Source organism: Petaurus breviceps, unplaced genomic scaffold, assembly GCF_028583685.1.
Source record: "Petaurus breviceps papuanus isolate PSGF00001 unplaced genomic scaffold, PetGlider_PUasm1.0 180, whole genome shotgun sequence".
Lineage (NCBI taxonomy): Eukaryota > Metazoa > Chordata > Mammalia > Diprotodontia > Petauridae > Petaurus > Petaurus breviceps.
Genome location: NW_027185782.1, coordinates 35096 through 58142, shown reverse-complemented (window position 1 = coordinate 58142; position 23047 = coordinate 35096). Strand labels below are relative to the sequence as shown.

Sequence of the window (23047 nt, the reverse complement as noted above, 5' to 3'; positions counted from 1 at the left end):
ATATATATATATATATATATATATATATATATATATATATATATATAATACAGCACACACGCACACACAGACACACACACACAATACTCTTAGAGGGAAGACACTAGCAGTAGAGAGGAGTAAGAAAGGCTTCCTACAGATGGTAGCATTCGAGCTGAGTCTCAAAGGAAGCACAAAGTTCAAGGAGGATCTGGATGGGAAGAGGGCTTTTAGCTTTGGCGATAAAGAGATCACCGATGACTATGGAGAGAGCAGTTTCAATTGAATGGTGAGATTGGAAAGCAGTCTACAGAGTGTTTGCTGCTGCTTGTCTTTCACTGCATCCGGGGTCATCTCCAGTCGTCCTGATCCATGTCTTGCCATTGCACCCAGAGGACTCCAGAGGAGAAAGTGAGGCTGGTGACTTTGCAGAGCCCACCCTCACACAAGGTTTAGAAGAATATGAATGGAGAGGAAGTTGAGGCAACCAGTGTAGGAGTTTAGCCACACAAGGGAGGAAGGGTGTAGAACCATAGCTAGTGGAGTTGGTTGGATCAAGTGAAGGCTTATTCTTTTTTAAGTATTGAGGATACACAGTTATGTTTATTGGCAGTAGGGAAGCAGCCAGTAGACAGAGACTGAAGATTTGTATGAGAATGGGGATGATAGAGAGGGCAACCTGCAAGAGAAAATAGGATGGAGTGGAATCAAGGGCGTGTGTAGAGGGGCAGGGAGAAAGGCCATATCTTTGCATATAAGAAAACAGTAGGGAAAGCTATCTGAGTGACATGAGATCAGGGGGAGAGGAGGAGAAGAGAGTCCTTGAAGAATGACCTTAATTTTTTTTGTGAAGCATGAGGCAAAGTTCCTTGCTGAGGTGATGAGGGTAAAGGTACTAGGGGAGCCTTGAGGAGGGAGGCAAAGGTTTGAAATAACCACTGTGATGTTAGTAAATTGATAAAGGAGGTAGAAAAGAGCTGGCTTGCCACAGTGAGAGCCCAGTTGAGATTACATAATATAAATTTTGTAGTGGATCATGACCTCTGTTCAGCATGGGTCCCTGATTTTCTCCATCTCCATTCAGGAGCACATGAATAGGACCAAAGGCAGCAGAAGATGTGAGTCATCCAAAGTTAAGGCTTGGGAAGGCATGATCAATCAATAAGATGAGGGGGCAAAGAAATATTGTGGAGGATAATGCAGAGTTGGTTCATCAAAGGGTCAAGATAGGGAAGAGAAGAGAATATAAGGGTGATAGCCTGGGAAAGAGCTGATGGGGAGGGGGATTGGAGGTCATTGTGAAAATGCAGGAGGGGGGAAGGGAGAGAGAGACAGAGACAGAGAGAAGAGAGAGAGAGAGTACAGCTAATTTCCACCCCATACTTCTCTGCACAAGTCTAGAAAAATGTAGCAAATCAAGTCCTCATCTGGAAATCCAAGGGAAAAAAACCCCCAAAACAGCCAGCCCAGACTGGCATAGAGAGACAGACAGAGAGATCTATGGACACTGGGGGCAGGAACAGCAGAAACAGAAAGACTCCACTGGTCACCTCCTGAAAGAAACCCCAAAATGAAAACTACCAATTACATTATATCCAAAATCCTGTGCTTTCAGGTCAAAGAAAAAAAATGCTACAAGTAGTCAGAAAGAAAGAATTCAAGTACTGAGAAGCCACATGATTTGACGGCCACCACAATAAAGAGGCTGAGAGCTTAGAATGCAATACTCTAGAAGGCAAAGGATATAGACTTATAACCAAGCATCACTTACTAGAAAAACTGAATATAATCCTACAGGAAAGAAGAAAGGAAATAAGCATTTATCAATTTCCAACTATGTGTCAGTCACTGTGCTAAGCAATTTGCAAATACTATCTCACTTGATCTTCACCACAACCCTGAGAGGAAGGTGGTATTATCCCTATTTTCAGTCAAGGAAATTGAGATAGACAGGTTGACTTGTCCATCACAGAGCTAGTAAGCATCTGAGGCTGAATTTGAACTCAGGTCTCCTTGACTTTTGGCCAACACTCTATCCACTGTGCCACTTAGCAAAACGCTGACCTTTAGAAGACTTCCAAGAATTTCTGATGAAAACATCAGAACTGCATAGAAATTTTGTAGTGCAAACCCTGGAGTCAAGAGAAACATAAAAAGGTAAACATGAACAAATATAAAGAACTAAGCAAGGAACTAATATGTGGAGATGATATACATGTTCCCTCTGAACCTTGGGTCATGAAAAAGTCTAATTGGTCAGAAGGTCTTGGAGTGGCTCTGTTATACTTTGATAATCTTAAAAGAAGAATGGAAAGGGAGGAAAAGAGGAATACATTTGAGGGGGAGGGAGAAAAGGATTGGGAAAATTATCTCACATAGGGTGTACAAGAATAGGTCTAAAAATAAGGAGGAATGAGTGGTGAAAGGGTGTGAGACTTCAACCTCACTTTCATCTGAAATAGTTAAAGGAAGGAAGAGAACACACACACATACACACACACAAGAGCTGGGTACAGAAATACATCTCACTTAACAGGGAAATGGGACAGAAGGGAGAGAAGGGGGAATGTGCAGACAAGCCAGACCAGCTGGAGAAGTAGGCAATCTGAGGAAGGAACAGGAAGCAGCATGTTCCACTCACCACCTTGATCACCACCTCTGAAACTGATGGAAACAGCCTAGGACCCTGAAGCCAAGAGCCTCAGGAATAGCAATACTTTCAGCAATACTTCCAGCACAATGCCCTCAGCTATCATCCTGGGAACAACTGCTATGGAAATGCATAGAGCAACTGTCTGCAGATGCTGCAACCACAGGTACCAAAGACCCAAAAAAGAAAGTTCTTGTCAGCATAGTACTTGGTGCTGTCAAGTGATTCAGTATCATACACTGATGTGGTTTTATCAGTGGAAATGGCATTGAAGAAGAGGCATCTGCTTTGTGGCTGCACCCTACGGACCATGAGACCCATCCATTTGACTTGTACCTAAACCTTGCATATGTGTGGACTTCCTATTAGAACTTGAGCAACTTGAAAACAGGTGGTGGCTTAATTTTCTTTTTTGTGTCCCCCCCCCCAGAGTTTTTGCACATAGGAAGGCTTTATAAATGTTTCATTCATTCATTTATTAAAGGTTTAGTGTATAGTCCTAAACAAAACAAACAGAAATATTTGTGATAACTGTTTTCGTGATGGCAAAGAATGGGAGTACTCTTCAACTAAAGAATAATTAAACAAGTTATACCATAGGAATGTGATGGAATTCTATTGTGCTAAATGATATGATAAAGAGAATGGTTCAAAGAAATCTGGAAAGCTTGTATGAATGAATGCAGTGAGGTGAGCAGAACCAGAACAATTTATACAAAGACAACAATATTCTAAAGACAAAACTTCGAAAGACTTAGAAACTCTGATCAATACTGTGATCAACCACAATGCCAAAGCACTCATGATGAAACATGCTGCCCATCTACTAATAGATGATGGGCGCAGAGTGAAACATATTTATGGGAAACTTTTTTTTAACATAGACAATGAAGAAATTTGTTTTGTTTGACTATACATGTTTGTTTTTCTTTCTTTCTCCATGGGAAGGGTGGAGAGGTGGGAGGGAGAGAAAGCAGATTTTCATAGATTGAAAAAATAAAGTTTAATATTTAAAAAAGAATGATAAAAGATTATAACCCAATTAAAGGAATTTCAGAGTTCACGAACATAAAAGTGGAACATTTGTGAGTTATGGCAAGATCAACCATCTCTGTATGTGACTTTGATGGAGTGGAGAAATAGATCATGAGAAATTAGTAAGTTGAGGAACTGAGAGGTTAGAATGTTTGAGGAAGTATCAATAAATAAGCTGAAATTTCCTTTTATGAGGGCAAGAGTTGAGGAGGAGAAAGACTATCAGCCAGGCACTGAACTCAGAGCCAGTAGATAACAACTACCAGTGTAGATGACTTAGTCCCAAACCATCTCATCTGTTGGGAATGTCATGTTGACCATTAGAATCACAGTACCCCTCAGCCCTTTGTTCACACCCTGGAGGAGGGAATCATCAATAGCCCTTCTTTGTTCTTAGGTTGTACAGGAAGATGACCCCACCAGCTCCATGTACTCACGCTTCATTGGTCCAGAGAAGCTCCTGATGCTGCATGCTCAGTCCAACTGGGATGGTTACTGCCTGTCTTACCTCTTAACAGACAGAGACTACAGTGGAGTCCTTGGAATTGCCTTTAATGGCCAAGCTGGTAAGCTGAGCCATTTGACTTTGGGAAGTAGGGAGGGTAAGGGGACTGACCTAAATAGAACAGAGTATTATATAAAGGGGAAGTGGTAGATAAAGTTAAATGTACAGACAGGGAGCAGGTTGTAGTGGGATTTGGTTGAATTCATGGAAAGAGCACTAGATTTGGAGTTAGAAGATGTGGATTTGACACCAGTCTTGCTACTTACTGCTTAGGTGACCTTGGGTAGGTCACTCCCTTCTATGCACCTCACTTCTCCCATCTATAAAACAAGGGGGTTTCCAGCACTTCATACTATGAAGCTTGAATGATTAGACCTTGATGTGATAAATAACACAAAGCCACTGGAGATTTCTGAGCAGAGGTATAAAAAGATCAGAGTTGGGCTTTAGAAAGATGAATTTGACTGCCTTTCAAGTGTGGATCAGAGCAGAGAAAACTAAAGGCAGAGGGATAGGCTGCAAGGCAATTCCAAAAATAGTGGTATAATCAGAAGACCTGGGTTCAAATGCCGGCTTTCCCACTCCCTAGCTGTGGGATTGTAGGCAAATCAGTTCATCTCTGTGAACCCTAGTTTCCGCATCTATAAATTGGGTGGAGCAGATGATAAAGAAGGTTTTTAGGTTATTGGTTATTATTAGGTTATTATTATTTTAGGTTATATCAGATGAGAGGTGATAAAGGCTTGTGATGGGCAAAAAGTCACTTGGAAGGTGGAATCATCAGAATGAGATCCTGACCTGGATGTGGGAAGAAAAGGGAGGAGACGGAGAGGATTCTGAAACTTCAAGCCTGGGTTCCTAGGATGATGTCAAGTTTCCATATTCCCTGTAGATTTCTCCTGGGCACCACAAAGGAGAATCTGACCTTCTTTCTGCTTCATTCTAGGGGACCTGGGTGGCATTTGCTCGAAGCACAGGAAGTTTCGAGGGACCCTGAGGTCTTTGAACACAGGACTGATCACAATTCAGAAGTATGGCCATTATCTCCCACCCCGCCTCATCCACATCGCACTGGCCCACGAGCTGGGCCACAGCTTAGGGGCCCACGTGAGTAGACTTTTATCCCATCTCAAAGGTCGGTCCTAGGAAGCCTTCGGCCCACCTTTTCCTTAAGAGGTTCTAAGCAGAGAAATGAGAAAACGAAAGAACAACCACAAACTTTCTTTAGCGTTAGGACCCAGTTTCTGGTCTAGGAGCCGAAAGGGCCAGGGTCTAGTCCCGTCTCTGACACTGACTTGGCCAAGTCACTCCTCTGAACTGGATCCCAGTTTTCCCACCTGTAAGATGAAAGGGTCAAACTCAGTTAATCATTCCTAAGCTCACTTCAAGCTCTAAAATTCTAGGATTCTTGGATTTTCCTGGCATAGCTCTTGCCATGGAGAGGTCCAGTCAGCGGTACACTAGAGTCAGCTCTAACCATCATCCCTCCCCTTCTCTCTACTCACAGTGTTGATGCTAGCTTAATAATAATAATAGCCAATATTCACATAGAGCTTACTATATGCCAGGCATTGTGGTAAGTGTTTTACAAATATCATCTCCTTTGAATCTCACAACAACCCTGGGAGGTAGATGCTATTATTATCCTTATTTTACAGATGGGGAAACTGAGGCAAACAGGTTGTCAGTGCCAAACAGCTCGTGAGTGTCTGGGGCTAGATTTGAACTCAGGCCTTCCTGACTTCAAGCCTGGTGCTGTGTCCACTGAACCATCTAGCTACCTCAGCTCAAGAGAGATCTGGTTCCAGGAGAGCTAGTTTCAAATCTTCCCTCAGATTCTTTTGAGCTATTTGACCATAGGCACATCATTTAACCTCTCTATGCCTCAGTTTCCTTATCTGTGGCATGGGACTGATGACCTCACATAGTTGTTATGAGCTACAAAAGAGGAAGTGTATGGAAAGCACTTTGGAAAAATTGAACTATTTAATAAACAACAACTATAATTATTACCAGCAGCCTTGCTATTATTTAAGGCCTAAATTTATTTATTATTTATGACCTGTATTTATTTATTTATTATTTAGGACCTATTAAGAACCTCTCACTTGGACTATTGCAATAGCATCGTAATTGTTCTCCATAGAGCCTTCATTTTTTCCTCACTCCAATCCACTCTCACAGTTGCCAAAATAATTTTCCAAAGGTGTGACCATGTCATTCCCCTGCTCAAAAATCTTCAGTGGGTCCCTATTACCTCCAAGACAAAGTACAGATTCCTCACTTAGCACTTAAAGCCACCCACCCACCCCAAACTGGCGATGTCCTTCCTTTCCATCCTTCTGTCATAGGTGTTCTTCATGCACTCTCCATTCTGTAGCATCTTACTAACTGCTCCCTAAAAACATGCATTCTATCTTTTGTCTCAATGCATTCACACAGGAGATCTCTGTGTCTGGTAGTCAAAGTAGGATCTGAACCCAGGTTCTCTAATTCCAAAAGAAGTCGTCCTCTGGTCTATAAGTGGGCTCGCCATCACCAAAGGCCTTCAGGCAAAGGCCAGATGCCGATATGCCAGGGAGACTGGAGAGGAGATTCTGGCTCGGTTCACTGGATAGTGCTGGACTTAGGGTCAGGACAATACAGGTTCTGTTCCCATCACAGACACTTCCTCACTCTGTGACCCTGGACTTAACCCTAATACTTAATCTCTCTCAGCCTGTATAAAATAAGGATAATGATAGTACCTGCTCTCCAGCATTATTGTGAGGACCGAATCAGATAATATTTATAAAGGACTTTGCAGCTAGGCAGCGCAATGATAGAGTGCTAGAGTCAGGATAACCTGAGTTCAAATCTGGCCTCAGACACTTACTAGCTGTGTGACCCTGGGCAAGTCTTAACCCTGTTTGCCTCAGTTTCCTCATCTGTAAAATGAACTGGGGAAGGAAATGGCCCATTATAGTATCTTTGACAAGAAAACCCCAAATGGGGTCACAAAGAGTGAGATAGGACTGAAAAATAACTGAACAACAAAATGGGATGTTTTCTGAGGCCCTTTCTAGTTTGGAGGTTTCAGAATGAAATGATAAACTGAGAAAAGGGAGAGATAAGCAGCAAGTATTTACCCATTCCAGTGTGGCATGGAGAAGTTGGGGAAAACTCCATGGAGGAGAGAGGAGCAAGTAACTGCAGGTGCCCCTGGTTCCAGGATAGGTATTTGCATAAGACTTTCCTCAGTGGGGAGTGGAGTATTTTTAGATTACAGAGATGAGTGGGGAGGGCATTGCAAGGAATGACTAATCAAACCCATTATCACGACTCCCATTTTTTATATAAAGTACCTGATTCTCACAGGAAACAGTCCTCTGAGGTAAAGTAGGCAGGGATTGTTCCCAAAATAGGCTTGGAGACTGTGTCTTGTCTGTGGTAAGAGATGAAAGGGGAACCCTCGGTAGGTGACCCTCATTGGCAGGGGCCATGTTGAGGATTAGGAGAATGAGGGAAACTGTTCTTTTGAACTAAATGTGGAAATGTGTGCCACCATTTCAGCATGATGAGAGCCAGCAGTGTGCCCACTTCAGCATGGATACTACCCACGGGAACTTTCTGATGTTTGCCCATGCCACCGATGGTGACCAGCCCAACAATGACAGGTTCTCTCCCTGCAGCACAGCCTTCATTGGGAAGACCCTCCAAGCCAAGAAGGATCAGTGTTTTGTGGGTGAGCAGGGCAGCCGGACTGGAGTATCTCTTGTGAACCGAGTCAGGGAGTCAGGGCAGGGCCTTGAGGAATCAGGAAGGCAGCAGATGCTGATGCCAGCTCTCATCGGGGCAACAATCTCTCAGTCTGAGGCCAATTAGAGACATCCTCTGGACTGGTGGTCTTTAAACTGGCCTTTATATTATTACTGAGCATATTAATAGCAAAGAAGTCAGAAGGAAAAGGAAAAGATTCCGTGGTTGGTGGAAGCCCTATCTAAAAACAGTCTGAGAAGCGGCTAGGTGGTGCAGGGAATAGTGCATTGGCCCTGGAGTCAGGAGGACCTGAGTTCAAATCTGACCTAAGACACTTATCACTTATTAGTTGTGTGACCTTGGGCAAGTCACTTAACCCCAATTGCCCTGCCTTCCCCCCTCCAAAAAGCAAAAACAAAAACAATAAAACAAAACAGTCTGATTTCTTCTCTCTTCTCCCCAGCATCCCTATGTTACTTCTCAAAGGACCCCTGCACCCAAACTAGTGGGTCTCTAAGACCCTAAGTGGGTCTTGGTCAAAGATCAGTTCTAAATCTTGTGAAATGAACTTAATTAGTAAGGATATAATAATAACTACAGCTAACATTTATATCACACTTACTGTGTGCCAGGCACTGTGCTAAAGATATTTGATTCTCACAAGCACCCTGGGAGGTCAGAGCTATTATTATTGCCATCTTACACATGAGGAAACTGAGGCAAGCAGAAATTCAGTGACTTGCCCAGGATCGCATAGGTTGGATTTGAACTCAAGTCTTCCTGAATCCAGGCCCAGCACTCTGTCCACTGTATCACCTACCTGTCCTAATGGTATGTCAGATATGGCCAAAAGAGCAACCTCTGTGCTTCCTTCCCACTCTCTACCCCTCCTACCTGCTCTGTTTCCCAGAAACTGACCGGCCCATCTGTGGGAACCATGTGCTAGACCCTGGAGAGGAGTGTGATGTGGGGGACAGCACCACAGACCCCTGCTGCTATGCCGCCACAGAGACAGAGGGGTTTCGTTGCCAGCTGAAGGCAGGAATGCAGTGCAGGTAGGAGCCTGGGGCTCCCTGGGTGTGGCCACTCCTCAGCTTTTAGCTCTACAGCAGAGTAGTGATGTGCCTGCCCTACCCTCTATCCCCTATCCATCCATCCCAGGAGGCAACAGAGTAGAGGGGAGAGATCCCTAGACAAGGAGCACAGAATTATGTTCTGATCCCTGTTCTGCCATAACTGGGTGACCTTAGGCAACCCCTTCCCAGTCCTGGGTTTCACTTTTACCTTTTGTTAAATGAAGGGCCTGGATTTGTTGAAGATAAAAATCTTTAATACTGTGCTCTGCATTTTAGATATAAGACTGCCAGAAACAATTTTATTTAATACTAATTATAATAGTTGTTCAGTTGTGCCCAGCTCTTCGTGACCCTATTTGGGGTTTTCTTGGCAGAGATACTGGAGTGGTTTGTCTTTCTTTCTCCAACTCATTTTACAAATGAGGAAATAAGGCAGACAGGGTTAAGTGACTTGCCCAGGGTCACCCAGCTAAGTAAGTGTCTGAGGCCAGATTTGAACTCAGGAAGATGAGTCTTCCTGACTCCAGGCCTGGCATCCTATCCACTGTGCCACCTAGCTGCTAATAATAAGAATAATAGCTAACATTTCTATAAGTACTTTACTGTGTGCCAAGCACTGTGCTAAGAACTTGATAAATATTAACATTTTCTCACATCCACACATTTCTAGCCTAGAGAAAAGATTGTCCCATGCCTTGGACATGACTCTACCCCAAACTAATTTGAGTTAACATGTATAGGAATCCTGAACAAGGAAAAGACCGTAATATTTTTGTGAAAATAGAGTTTGAGGTTAATATCCCATAATGGTCACTATGCAGTTCCCTCCTGGACCACTCCCCTCAGAGTTTTAAAGGGACTCCTCCTTCAGCTCAACATGGCGAATCTCTTCTGAATGATAGAAGAGGGTTACTTCCCTTTGAATGGAATAGAAGGCACTTCCCTTGGGTTAGTCATTGGTCACCCATTCCAGGGATGGGGAAGGCAAGGACCAGAAGAAGACCAGTGGTCTTCTTGTCTCAAATTGCAGTATCCACCCTTAACACATTTCCTTAGGAAAGACCTTTCTGTCTTCTACCTAGCACATAATTTCCCAAGGAAAGCAAGTTCAAAAAGGACTTTTTGACCAGAGAAAATGATTTCTTAATATTTTCAGTTTTACTACAAAGGAGATTGTTAAATATGCTTCCCCAGACGAGATGATCTTGCAAAATGATAGGAGCTGTCCATGGTGGGAGAGATCTGGGAGTTAATTTAGTCAACTCATAGTCAAGCATGGGAATTATGAGTCGAGACCCGAGATCCAAACCTGTCTCTGATATCTAATTTCTCTGAGTCTAAGTTTCCTCACTTTTAAAATAGAAATAGCAGGGGTGGCTAGGTGAATAGAGCACTGGCCCTGGAGTCAGGAGGACCTGAGTTCAAATCCAGCCTCAGATACTTAACACAAAACTAGCTGGGTGAGCTTGGGCAAATCACTTAACCTCAATTGCCCTAACTTACCCCCTCCAAAAAGCTACTTCCTTTGTGGGGTTTTGGTGAAGAAGGTGCTTTGTAAATCTCAATATGTTATAGAAATATGAATAAAAATAATCATCCTCATTCTTGTTTTATAGATGAGTAAATTGATGCCCAGTAGTTACAGTAACTTGCCCAAAGTCCCATATATAAGGAGATGTAGAGAACCCTGTCCTCAGTTTCAGCCCAGAGCTCCCTCTTAACCCTAAAATTCTAGATGATTTTGAGAGTCACCCCAACTCTGAGCTCTCCTTTCCTTTGTCACATGAAGGAGAAGGACTCCAACATGCAAGTGAATTTAAAGGTCACCTAGTCCAGCAACCTTGATATTCCAGAAGAGAAATCTGAGGTCCAGAGACCTGCTCTGATTCACTCAGCTAAGAAGTCACAGAGTTAGGATTCAACGCTATGTCTTCAACCCCAAATCCTATGTTCCCCACCCCACCCCATTATACCCATAGTTACCCATATTTTCTTTTTTTTTTTGAGGCAATCGAGATAAAGTGACTTGCCCAGGGTCACATAGCTAGTAAGAGTCTGAGGCTGGATTTGAACTCAGGTCCTCCTGACTCTAGGACCAGTGCTCTATCCACTGCACCATCTACCTGCCCATTAACCAATCTCTTCATGACCCCTTTTAACATCAAATAATGTCATGGACTGCCTCTCTAACAGCTATACTCTTAGTGTCTGTTGTTGGAGAAAATACATGGTAACGTTAAAAACTACTATGAATTCATGAATACTTTTAAATGAATATGTATTTTTTTAATCACAACAACATCTACAAATACTTGAGAAACAGTAATAGATATAGATCTTTAAATGTTAAATCAAATAAAGACTAAAAGATTTGGGTTCAAATCTGATCCCTGACAGTTAGGTGGTGCAGTGAATAGAGCTCTGGACCTGGATTCAGGAAGACTCGTCTTCCTGAGTTCAAATCTAGATTTGAATTTCCTCATCTGTCAAACGAGCTGGAGAAGGATGGCAAACCACTCTGGTATCTTTGCCAAGAAAACCCCAAATGGGGTCACGAAGAGTCGGATATGACAGAACAACACCTGACCTCTGGCACATACTGTATGACCCTAAGCAAATCACATAAGCTCTCAGGGCTCTGAATACTATCCTAGTATCCGGTCTAATTAATTGTCTGCTATGGGTAGTGTACTTGTACATAGCTGTCCTGGTGCTGGAGATACAAAGACAAGAGTCTCTGCCCTCAAGGGGTTTACATGCTACCAGGGAGAAATTGTTGAGACATGCAGTTTATTGCTTATATAAATATACTGCTATATATATATGTATATATATATATTGAGCTATATATATCCTAATTATTGAGTTTTATTGAGCAATTTGTATATATATGTATATTGAGCTAACATTTCTATAAGTACTTTATTGTGTGCCAAGCACTATGCTAAGAACTTGATAAATATTAACATTTTCTAATATCCATGCATTTCTAGCCTGCATAGTGACCATTATGGGATATTAACCTCAAACTCTGTTTTCACAAAAATATTATGGTCTTTTCCTTGTTCAGGATTCCTATACGTGTTAACTCAAATTAGCTTGGGGTAGAATCATGTCCAAGGCATGGGACAGTCTTCTCTCTAGGCTAGAAATGCATGGATATATATCTCAATAAAACTCAAAAATGACAATGTTTCATGTTTCCCGGCCCCCTTGCACTGACTCCCAGACTCCTCCAGGACTGTGGCAGGGGCCTATTGCCCTGTCCAGTAATACAAGGCTGAAGACCCCTGAGCCTTCTCAGGGGAAGCATGATCCCTTTCTCATTCCAGCTCCTGGAGCTGGAGCTCATGAAAGGGAAGTGGCCAAAGTCACAGACCTGAATGTAAGAAAACCCTTGTCCTCACACCCCAGATGACACATTCTCTGAGCTTTTGTTTTCTCATGTATAAAAGGTGAGTGAGGATTTGAGCCAGACCCTAAAGAAGAGATAAGATTGAGTGACAAAGAGGAGTGACCAGGAGCAATAAACCATAGTGTCTGGATTAAAGATCAATAGCTGGTAAATTGAGAAAATACTTCTCAATCCTGCACACAACTCTCGTCAAGGTGGCTGGAGGGTGCCAAAGTAAAATGAATTGACCCAGAAAACTGATCAAGAAGAGGTAATTTTAAAAAATCATTGGACTATCAATATTAAAGCATTTGTGGGAAGATAGACAGACTAGTGCATTGTTAGTAGAACTGTGAATCCATACAGCCATTTTGGGAAAGCAGTTTGGAATTGTGCAAATAAAGTGACTAAAATGTCTATACCATTTGATTCAGAGACTCCATTACTAGGCTTATACTTCAAAGAGGCCATGGAAAAGAGGAGATTCCCCATATTCATCAAAATAAACATAGCAGCACTTTTTTATGATAGCTAAGAATTGCAGTTAAAAAGTTAGTTGAAAAATTAATAATTTCAACAAAGTAGCATGATACAAAATAAACTCCCATAAATCATCAGTATTTCTATATATCACCAACAAAACCCTGCAAGTAGAGATAGTAAGAGAAACCCCACTTAAAATAACTGTAGACAGCATACAATACCCGGGAGTACACCTGCCAAGAAAAACCCAGGAACTACTTGAACATAATTATAAAACACTTTATACATAAATAAAGTCAGATTTAAATAACTGGATAAATATTAAATGTTCATGGGTGGGCAGAGCCAATATAATTTTAAAAATGACACTTCTACCTAAACTAACCTACTTATTCAATGCTATCCCAATTAAATACCAAAAAATAATTTTTATTGAGCTAGGAAAAATATGAACACAATTCACTTAGAAGAACAAAAAGGTCAAAAATATCAAAGGGATTAATGAAAAAATGTTAAGGAATGAGGTTTAGCAATACCAGATCTTGAACTATTATAAGGCAATTATCCAATTATAAGGTAATTATCAAAACTATCAGGTACTGGCTAAGAAATAGAAAGGTGGAAGAGTGTACTAGAATAGATATTTAATACACAGTAGTAAATTATTATCGTAACCTTGTGTTTGACAAATGTAAAGATTCAAGCTTGTGGGATAATAATTTACCATTTGGTAAAAATTGCTGGGAAAACTAGAAAGTACTCTGGTAGAAATTGGGTATAGACTGATATCTTACACCATTTTCCAAGATAAGGTCAAAATGCATACATGACCTAGATATAAAAGGACATATCATAAGTAGATTAGAAGAATATGGAACATATTACCTATCAGACTTATGAACAGGAGAAGAATTTGTGAATAAAGAAGAGATAGCATTGTAAGATATAAATGAATATTTTTATTACATTAAATTAAAAAGGTTTTATACAAATAAAACCAATGTAGCCAAGATTAAAAGGAAAGCAGAAAACTGAGGGAATTTTACAGACAATTTCTTGAATAAAGATCTCATATCTCAAATATATAGAGAACTTTGTTAAAATCATAAGAATACAAGTCATTTTCCAATTAATAAATGATCAAAAGATATGAACAGTCAGTTTTTTGATGAATTCAAAGCTATATATGATCATATGAAAAAATGTTCTAAATCATTGCTGATTAGAGAAATGTAAATTAAAACAGCATTGAGATATCATCTCACACTTATCAGATTGGCCAAAATGATAGAAGGAGAAAATGATAAATGTTGGAGGGGATGTGGAAAAATTGGGATACTAAAGCACTGTTGGTGGAACTGATCCAGCCATTTTGGAGAACAATCTGGAATTATGCCTAAACAATTATAAAACTGTGTATAGGGGGTGGCTAGGTGGCGCAGTGGATAGAGCACTGGCCCTGGAGTCAGGAGGACCTGAGTTCAAATCCAGCCACAGACACTTAACACAAAAACTAGTCGTGTGACTTTGGGCAAGTCACTTAACCCCAATTGCCCTCCAAAAAGCAAAAAAAAAAAAAAACCTGTGTATACACTTTGACCTAGCGATACCATTATTAGCTCTGTTTCCCAAGGTGATCAGGGAAAAAGAAAAAGAACCTATATGTTCTAAAATATTTATAGCAGTTTTCTTGGTGGTGGCAAAGAACCAAAAATTGAGCAATGCCCATCTACTAGGAAATGGCTATACAAGTTGTGTTATATGATTGTGATTGAATACTGTTGTTCTGTAAGAAATGATGAGCTGGTTGAGTTTAGAAAATATGGAAAGATTTACATGAAAGAATGAAGAGTGAAATAAGTAGAACCAAGAGAATGTTGCATACAGTAACAGCAATGTAGTTTTGAAGAATAACTATGAATGATTGAGTTATTCAGAGTATTAAATCTCAAATCAACTACAAAGGACCAATGAAGGAAGATACTATCCATTTCCAGAGAAAGAACTGATAAATAAAAGTATGCATATTTGTGATTTTACATACACATACACACATCTGTACATATAGATGTATGTATGTATACATACATATATGTATCTCTTTCAAAGGCTGGCCTTCTCTAGTGTGGGGTGGGAAGATAGTTTGGATAGTTTGGAAGCAGTTTGGAACTTAAAATGTAACAAAAAAAAAAGATGGCAAAGAATTGGAAACAAAGTAGGTGCCCATTCATTGAGGATTGGCTAAATAAATTGTGGTACATGAAATAATGAAATATTATTGGGCTCCCTGCTGTTGAGGGCCTCCAGTTCTAGGGCTGGCTTTAGCAGGGCTTGGACCTGGGCCCTGGGTAACAAAGTGATATATTTCATCTTTCAGTCCCAGCCAAGGCCCCTGCTGTAGCCCAGATTGCAAATATTTCTCAACCGGGAAGCTGTGCCAAGCAGAGACAGAATGCCTGTTGGGGAGCTCCTGCCTGGGAAACACTTCCTACTGCCCTGCTTCTGTAGCCAAGGCCAACTTTACTCCATGTCTCCTGGGAACTCAGATCTGCCTTGATGGGGTGAGTCTGGTCTTACTTCGTAGCAGAGAATGCCTTCTTTTTTTTTTTAAGCAATTGGGGCTAAGTAACTTGCTCAAGGTTACACGGCCAGTTATTTTGTGTGGGTGTTAAGTGCAGAGAATGCCTTGTAATTGGCATTTTCTTCCTCCTCTAATCTATCCTTACCATATATCTGCCAAAATAATCTTAATGCACCATATCACTACTTTGCTCAAAAATCTCAGGTGGCGTCCTGTTATGTCAATGACAAAATATAAACAATAGAATGGGAAAGACAAGAATTCTCTTCAAGAAAATTAGAGATATCAAGGGAACTTTCATGCAGAAAATGGGCATGACGAAAGACAAAAATGGCAGGGACTTAACAGAAGTAGAAGAGATTAAGAGATGCCAAGAATACTCAAAAGAATATAAACAGGCATTTATTAAGCCCCTACTATGTACCAGGCACTGTGTGTGCTAAGCACTTTACAGATAATACTGATCTGACCATCAAACCTCTCTGGGAACTAAGGGCTACTTATATTCCCAATTCACAGATGAGGAAACTGAGGCAAACAGATGTGAAGTGACTTGCTCAGGGTCACACAGGCCCAGCTTTCTAGCTACTGTGTCATCTTGCTGCCTAGGTCTAAGGCCCTCCACAATTGGGCTGCCATATACTTTGTTACACTTTCTTTGTACTTACACTTTCTTCCTCTGCTTGCATTATAGCCACACTATTACTTCTAGGTCTTGTCTTCTTGTTTCTCCCCCCACCCCCATTACTGCCTTGTCAAGGCAGAGAGAAGCTTAGTAGCTCGATGAACTGTGAGCTTTGCTGTGCAGGGTAACCCAAGATGGACAGGTAATAGTGGAGAGTTGTGACAAAAGGTGATCCACTGGAAAAGTCTTACAGCGTCTAGAAATAACACTAGGAAAAGATGCTACATTCATCCTAGGAGATTAGAATGCTAAAGACAATTGGAATAACAGGCAAGTTTTGGCTTTGGAGTACAAAATGGAGCAGGGTAGAGACTAATAGAGTCTTGTCAACATAACTCACTGGTCACCTTAGAGCACACGCTCTTTTTCAACAACCTGAAAGGCGACTCTACACATGAATATCACCAGGTGGTCAATATTGAAATCAGACAGATTATGTACTTTGCAGCCAAAGTGAATAAGCTCCATATATTCTGTTAAAACAAGACCTGGGGCTGACTGTGGCTCAGATCATGAGCTTCTTATCACAAATTTCAGACTTAAATTGAGGAAATCAGGGAAAACCATCAGACCATATTGTTGTTTGGTCGTTTCAGTCATATCTCACTCTTTGTGACCCCATTTAGGATTTTCTTGGCAAAGATACTAGAGTGTTTTGTCATTTCCTTCTCCAGCTTATTTTACAGATGAAGAAACTGAGGCAAATGGCATTAAGTGACTTGCCCAGGGTCACACAGCTAGTAAGTGTCTGAGGCCAGATTTGAACTCAAGGAGATAAATCTTCTTGACTCAGTTTCAGTACTCTAGCCCCTGTACCTCCATATCAGACCGCATAGGTATGACCTAAATAATATCCCTTATGAGTATGAAGTAGAGGGATTAATAGATTTAAGGGATTAGATCTGGTAGAGTGCCTGAAAAGCTATAGATTAAGGTTTAAAATATTGTACAGGAGGAAGCAACAAAAAATATTCCAAAGAAAAACAAGAGCAAGAAAGCAAAACAGAGAGGGCATCTAGGTGGCACAGTGAATAGAGCACCGGCCCTGGAGTCAGAAGGACCTGAGTTCAAATCCGGCCTCAGACGCTTAACACTGACTAGCTGTATGACCTTGGGCAAGTCACTTAACCCCAATTATCCTGCCTTCCCCCCCAAAAAAGAAAGCAAAACAGCTGTTTGATGAGGCTTTACAAATACCTGAGGGAAGAAGGAAAGTAAAGCAGAAAAGGATAGATACACTCAACTGAATGCAGAATTCTAGGGAACAGCAATGCAAGATAAGAAGGTTTTCTTTAAAAAGCAATGCAAAGAAATAGAAAAAAAAAACCAATGGAATGAGAAAGATAAGAATTCTCCTCAAGAAAACTAGAGGTATCGGGGCAGCTAGGTGGCACAGTGAGTGAAGCACTGGCCCCGGAGTCAGGAGAAACCGAGTTCGGTTCCAGTCTCAGACACAACACCCACACAAAAATACTAGCCTTGCAACCTCGGGCAAGTTACTTAACCCCAACTGCCCTTCAAAAAGAAAACTAGAGATATCAAGGGAACTTTCATGCAAAAAAATAGGCATGATAAAAGACAAAAATGGTAGGGACTTAACAGAAGTAGAAGAGATTAAGAGGTGACAAGAACACTCAAAAGAACTATAAAGAGAAGGGGCGGCCAGGTAGCACAGCGAGTAAGAGCACCGGCTCCAGTGTTGAGAGGATCTGGAGATCGAGTCCCGGGCTCAGACACTTGGCACCCACCCAGAAACACCTGGTCGTTTAGCCTTGAGCAAGTTACTTAACCCCAATTGCTTAGGGGCGGCCAGGTGGCTCAGCGAGTAAGAGCACCGGCTCCAGTGTTGGGACGACCTGGAGATCGAATCCCGGGCTCAGACACTCAGCAGCACACCCAGAAATCACTGGCCGTGTAACCTTGAGCAAGTTACTTAACCCCGATTGCTTAAAAAAAAAAAAAAAAGAACTATAAAGAGAAAGATCTTAAAATCAAGATAACTATTATAACTCAAGATATAAATATATCTTGATTATAAAATCAAGATAACTATTATAACTATTATAACATAGAGCCAGACATCCTGAAGAATGGATTTCCAAGTGGGCCTTTCAAGTGGGCTTTAGAAAGTATTGCCAACAATAGGGCTAATAGAGGTGATGGCATTCCAGCTGAGCTACTTAAAACCCCTTTAAAAAAAATGATGCTGTTAAAGTACTGCTCTCGCTATGCCACCAAATTGGGAAAACTCAACAGTAGCCACTAGATTGGAAAAGATCAGTTTACATCTCAGTCCTAAAGAAGGGCAATGCCAAGAAATGTTCAAATTACTAAGAAATTGCATTTATTTCACATTCCGCCAAGGTTATGCTTAAGATTCTGAAAGCTAGGCTTCAGTGATATATGAACTGAGAATTATCAGAGGAGCAGGCTGGTTTTTAAAGAAGGAGAGGAACTAGAGACTAAATTGCCAACATTCACTGAATTATGGAGAAAGCAAGAGAATTCCAAAAAAACACCTATAGTTATCCCTTACACATTGTGGGGAGTAAGGGTGTGACCTGGGAAATTCTCATGAAATTTTTTGGCTCTCCTTTTGTATCAGACAAGAAGTCTGATTTTTTTCTTTTCCTTTTATGGGGTACCTTATTGTAAATTTTGGGTTAAATGTTTGGACATAGGCTTTATGTTTTCTGCTGGTCTTTGTGTATCATCTGTGACTTCTGCAAAACCCCACCCAAAATTCCCTTTTAATTTGTTATACCAACTCACAATATATAGAAACATCAATGGGGAAAGTCATGATGTGGAAGGCATAACTTCTCCTTTGTTGACTATGCTAAAGCCTCTTACTATGTAGATTACAACAAAAATGTGGCAAATTCTCAAAGAGATGGGAGTGCCAGATCCCTTACTCCTGAGGGGCCAAGCAGCAACAGCTAGAACCTAATGTGAAACAACTGATTGGTTTAAGATTGGAAAAAGAGTAGAACAAGGCTGTATATTGTCACCTCGTTTATTTAACTGATATGCAGAGTACATCATGCAAAATGCCAGTCTGGACAAACAAAAAGTCAGAATTAAGGTGCCAGAAAAAATATCAACAATCTCAGATATGCAGATAATACCACTCTGATGGCAGAAAATGGAGAGGAATTAAGAAGCTTCTTGATGAGAGTAAAAGAGGAGAGTGTAAGAGCTAGCTAGAAGCTCAACATCAAAAAAAAAAAAAAAAGCAAAAACCTAAAATCTTGGCAACTGTTCTTACCACTTCTGGCAAATAGGGGGAGACAAAAGGAAAGCAGTGTCAGATTTTATATTCTGGGCTCAACGATCATTGCAGACAGCAACTGCATCCATAAAATTAAAAGACACCCATTAGAAGGAAAGCTATGACAAATATGGACAGTATACTAAAAAGCAGAGACACTACCTTGCTGACAAAGGTTCATATAGTCAAAATTATGATTTTTCCAATAGCCATGTCTGACTGTGAGAGTTAGATTATACTGCAGAATTATTAACGCTTTTGAATTGTGGTGCTGAAGGCTTCTGAAGAGTCCCTTGGAAAGCAAGGAGACCAAACCAGGCAATACTTAAAGGAATTAATTCAGGTTATTCACTGGAAGGTCAAAAACATAAAGTGAAGTTTAAATACTCTGACCACTTAGTAGGAGAAGAAAGGACTCATTGGAAAAGACCCTGATGTTAGCAGCAAAAGGAAAAGGGGATGGGAGAGGATGAGATGGATAAATAATGTCATGGAAACAATGAACATGAGCTTGGACGAGCTTCAGGAGATAGTGTTGGATAGAAGGGCGTGGTGTGCTCTGGTCCATAGGGTCATGAAGAGTCAGCCATGCCTGAACAACAAATAGTGGCAATTTTCACAGACAGCCCCCCCTAGTGGGAATGTACTCTGTTCTCCTCTCTGTTCTTTGGAATCCTTCTCTTCAGACAAACAGTCAGCAAGTATGTAAAGTCTCTCTTACCTCTGGGATCAAATATAAAGTTCTCTTTGGCCTTTAAATCCCTTTATAAGCTAACCCCTTCCTGCCTTTCCAGTCTTCTGAGACCTTATTCTCCTCCAAGTACTCTGGGATCTAGTGCTGTTCCTTATATACAACATTCCATCCACTGTGTTAAGCGTTGGGTATACAAAGAAAAAATGAATCATTCCCTGCCTTCCAGGAGCTCCTGGTTTAAGGAGGGAGATAATGTGTACACATATACAGAACATATATACAACAAATCCAAGATTGTTTTGGGAGGAAGGGCATTGGGAGCTGAGGAGAGTCTTCATGCAGAAGGGGGTACTCAAGGTGAGTCTTGGAAGGAAGAAGATATCCTTAGAAGCAGATGTAAGAAGAGAGTGCGTTCTAGGCACGAGGGACAGCCATTTCAAAAGAAGGGAGGTAGGAGATGTAACATTGTACATGAGAAGACCTGTTTGGCTAGACTACAGAGTATATGAAGGGAAATAATATATAAATATCTGTAAAAAGGTAAGTTGGAGTTAGGTGGTGAAGGGCTTTAAATGTCAAACAGAAGGGAACCAGGAAAACTCAAGTTTAAATCCAACATCTGACACATACTGGTTGTGTGACTCTGGACAAATCATTTGACCTTTCAGTGATAAGCTAAAGAGCATCCTGAAGAAGATGAACAGAATGGTAGGAGTCCTCAAAGTTCATGTTCTATGAGTTAGGCTAAAAAAACTGGAGGGGTTTACCTTGGAAGCAAGCAGAAGACAGCCATCTTTAAGTATCTGATGGGAGGATTATGTCACCCACAGGGGAATTAGGGCAGGACTAGGAGTGGAAAGTACAAGAAGGAAGATTTAGACTTAATGTCACTTCTCATAATGAGATGTCTCCAAAAGTGGAATGGGTAGCCTAGAAAGTGATGGGTCTTCCTTACTAGAGGTATTTAAGCAAGGGTGAGTACAGTGAAGAGGTCAGTCATGTCCAATTGACCTCTGAAGTCCCTTCCAACTCTGAGACTTTGATTTTGTGCTATGGTCAGAAATAGTGTCCCAATGGCTACTGTTCCCTCTCTGTGCTACACTCCCCTCCTCCAAGTCAAATTTAATTCAACAAGGATTTTCTGAATCCCTTCTCAAGGTACAAGATGGGCAGACAATAGTGACAATGGTAGGTGATATGGGAGGAGAAGACCCAGGGCTCTGCTCTTGGGAAACATCATCAAATATGGTAGGCAAGGCTCATGTAGGCTAGAAGAGAGGTTCAAATTCCAGAATTCCAGAAATTGGATGCTATGCTGAGGAGTTTGGGCTTGATGGTTTGGCATTAATTAAGAAGTCCCTTGGCTTAACACCTCGATTGTGGCCTATAAAGAAAGAACTAGATATATAATCTGGAGTTTGAAAGTGGGTCTGAATCCTTTCTCTGCTACTGTATGACCTTAGGCAACTCAGTTCCTTTCTTCCAGGCTCCTTTTCCCCAAGTGTAGAATGAAGTAGATCTCTGAGGTCTCTGCCAATTCTGACTCTTCTTATCTTCTGTCTCCACAGAGCTGCAGAGGCTCCCTGTGCTTGGGCCATGGCTTGGAGCCCTGTGAATGTGTCAGCAGCTCCCCGCAGGAGCAGTGCCACCTTTGCTGCCAGAAGCCAGGTACCTGCTGTGCAGGATTCCCCAGGTCCTTCTTGGGCAGAATAGCATGGTCTCTGGGGGTGGGGAGAGGGGGAAGAGCCCTGGATTTGGAGAAAGGAGATCTGGGTCCAAACCTTGGCTCTGCCACTTACTAGCTAGCCGTATGACAGTCACTTCCTCTCTCCTCCTTCATAAAGTGACAGCAATAATACTGGTAAAGCTTTCCTCATTAAATCATTATTTTTAGACATTGCATTTCACTTAATTTCACTCTCTAAGAACTCGCCAGACCAGCTCCGATTTTAAACGCATACATGCAGAAGGTGGAAATATGGACCTATAACAGAGGATGAATACAAAGAAAGGGGCTTGTCCAATAAAAATGGATTCAGGAACACTTTGTGATCACAGGAGTCCCAAATGGTAGGAGGGGAGAGAGGAAAGGGCTCTGGGTACTGGAACATGGAATCCTGGTTTTGAATTCTAACCCACTCAGCCCCAATACTAGCTGCATGACTGTGGCTCCTTGTGTCCTCTGGACCTTGTTTTCTCCAACTTAAAATGGGAATTGTGATATTTTCAAAATCCACCTCACATTGCTATTGTAGGAAAGGAATTTTGTAAGCCTTAGAGAACCTTGGGATAGTGGATATGAGGAGGATGCATTTTTAAAAAGTGCTGTAAAAGATACAACCGAAAGGAGAGAGATAACTATTAAGGCCCAGGCATGTAACAAGGGGGCGGCGGGATAATTACCAAAGAGGCTCGGTGTTGAGCTGGCATCCACAAAAAACAAAAAATAAGCCTTCTGGGGCAGCTAGGTGGCACAGTGAGTAGAGCACTGATGCTTGAGTCAGGAGAATCTGAGTTCAAATCTGGCCTCAGACACTTAGCACTTACAAGCTATGTGACCTTGGGCAAGTCACTAAACCCCAATTGTCCTGCCATCCTCTCTCCAAAAGACAAAAACAAACAAACAATCAAACCCAATCCTTCAGTGCTTTGAATAGGTCTTCAATGATTGAAGAAGATGAGGAATTATACAAGATGAGAGAACATGGATGGGTTGGTATCTGCACTTAGGTCTAGTGTTTTTATATATTTTTATATTATATATATATAATTATAATAATTATAATGGCTAACATTTACATAGTGCTGACCGTGTGTCAGGCACTGTGCTAAGCATTTTACAGACATTATCTCATTTAATCCTCATGACAACCAGGGCGGGATAGAGTGTGGGGGTGGGGAAGTGCTACTATTATTCCCATTTTACAGGTGAGGAAACTGAGGCTCAGTAGCTTGC

At 41.3% G+C, this 23047-nt stretch overlaps 1 protein-coding gene across 1 annotated transcript in view; it reads left to right on the top strand.

The window, feature by feature from the left end:
• The window catches only part of LOC138160201 (disintegrin and metalloproteinase domain-containing protein 10-like), a 54165-nt gene that overhangs the window by 26407 nt on the left and 4711 nt on the right, over positions 1–23047 (top strand). Inside the window, exons 8-13 of the mRNA XM_069086733.1 lie at positions 4062–4230; positions 5116–5276; positions 7722–7893; positions 8818–8962; positions 15238–15421; positions 21660–21759. Coding sequence (XP_068942834.1) covers positions 4062–4230; positions 5116–5276; positions 7722–7893; positions 8818–8962; positions 15238–15421; positions 21660–21759 — 931 coding nt within the window. The remainder of the gene's footprint in view (positions 1–4061; positions 4231–5115; positions 5277–7721; positions 7894–8817; positions 8963–15237; positions 15422–21659; positions 21760–23047) is intronic.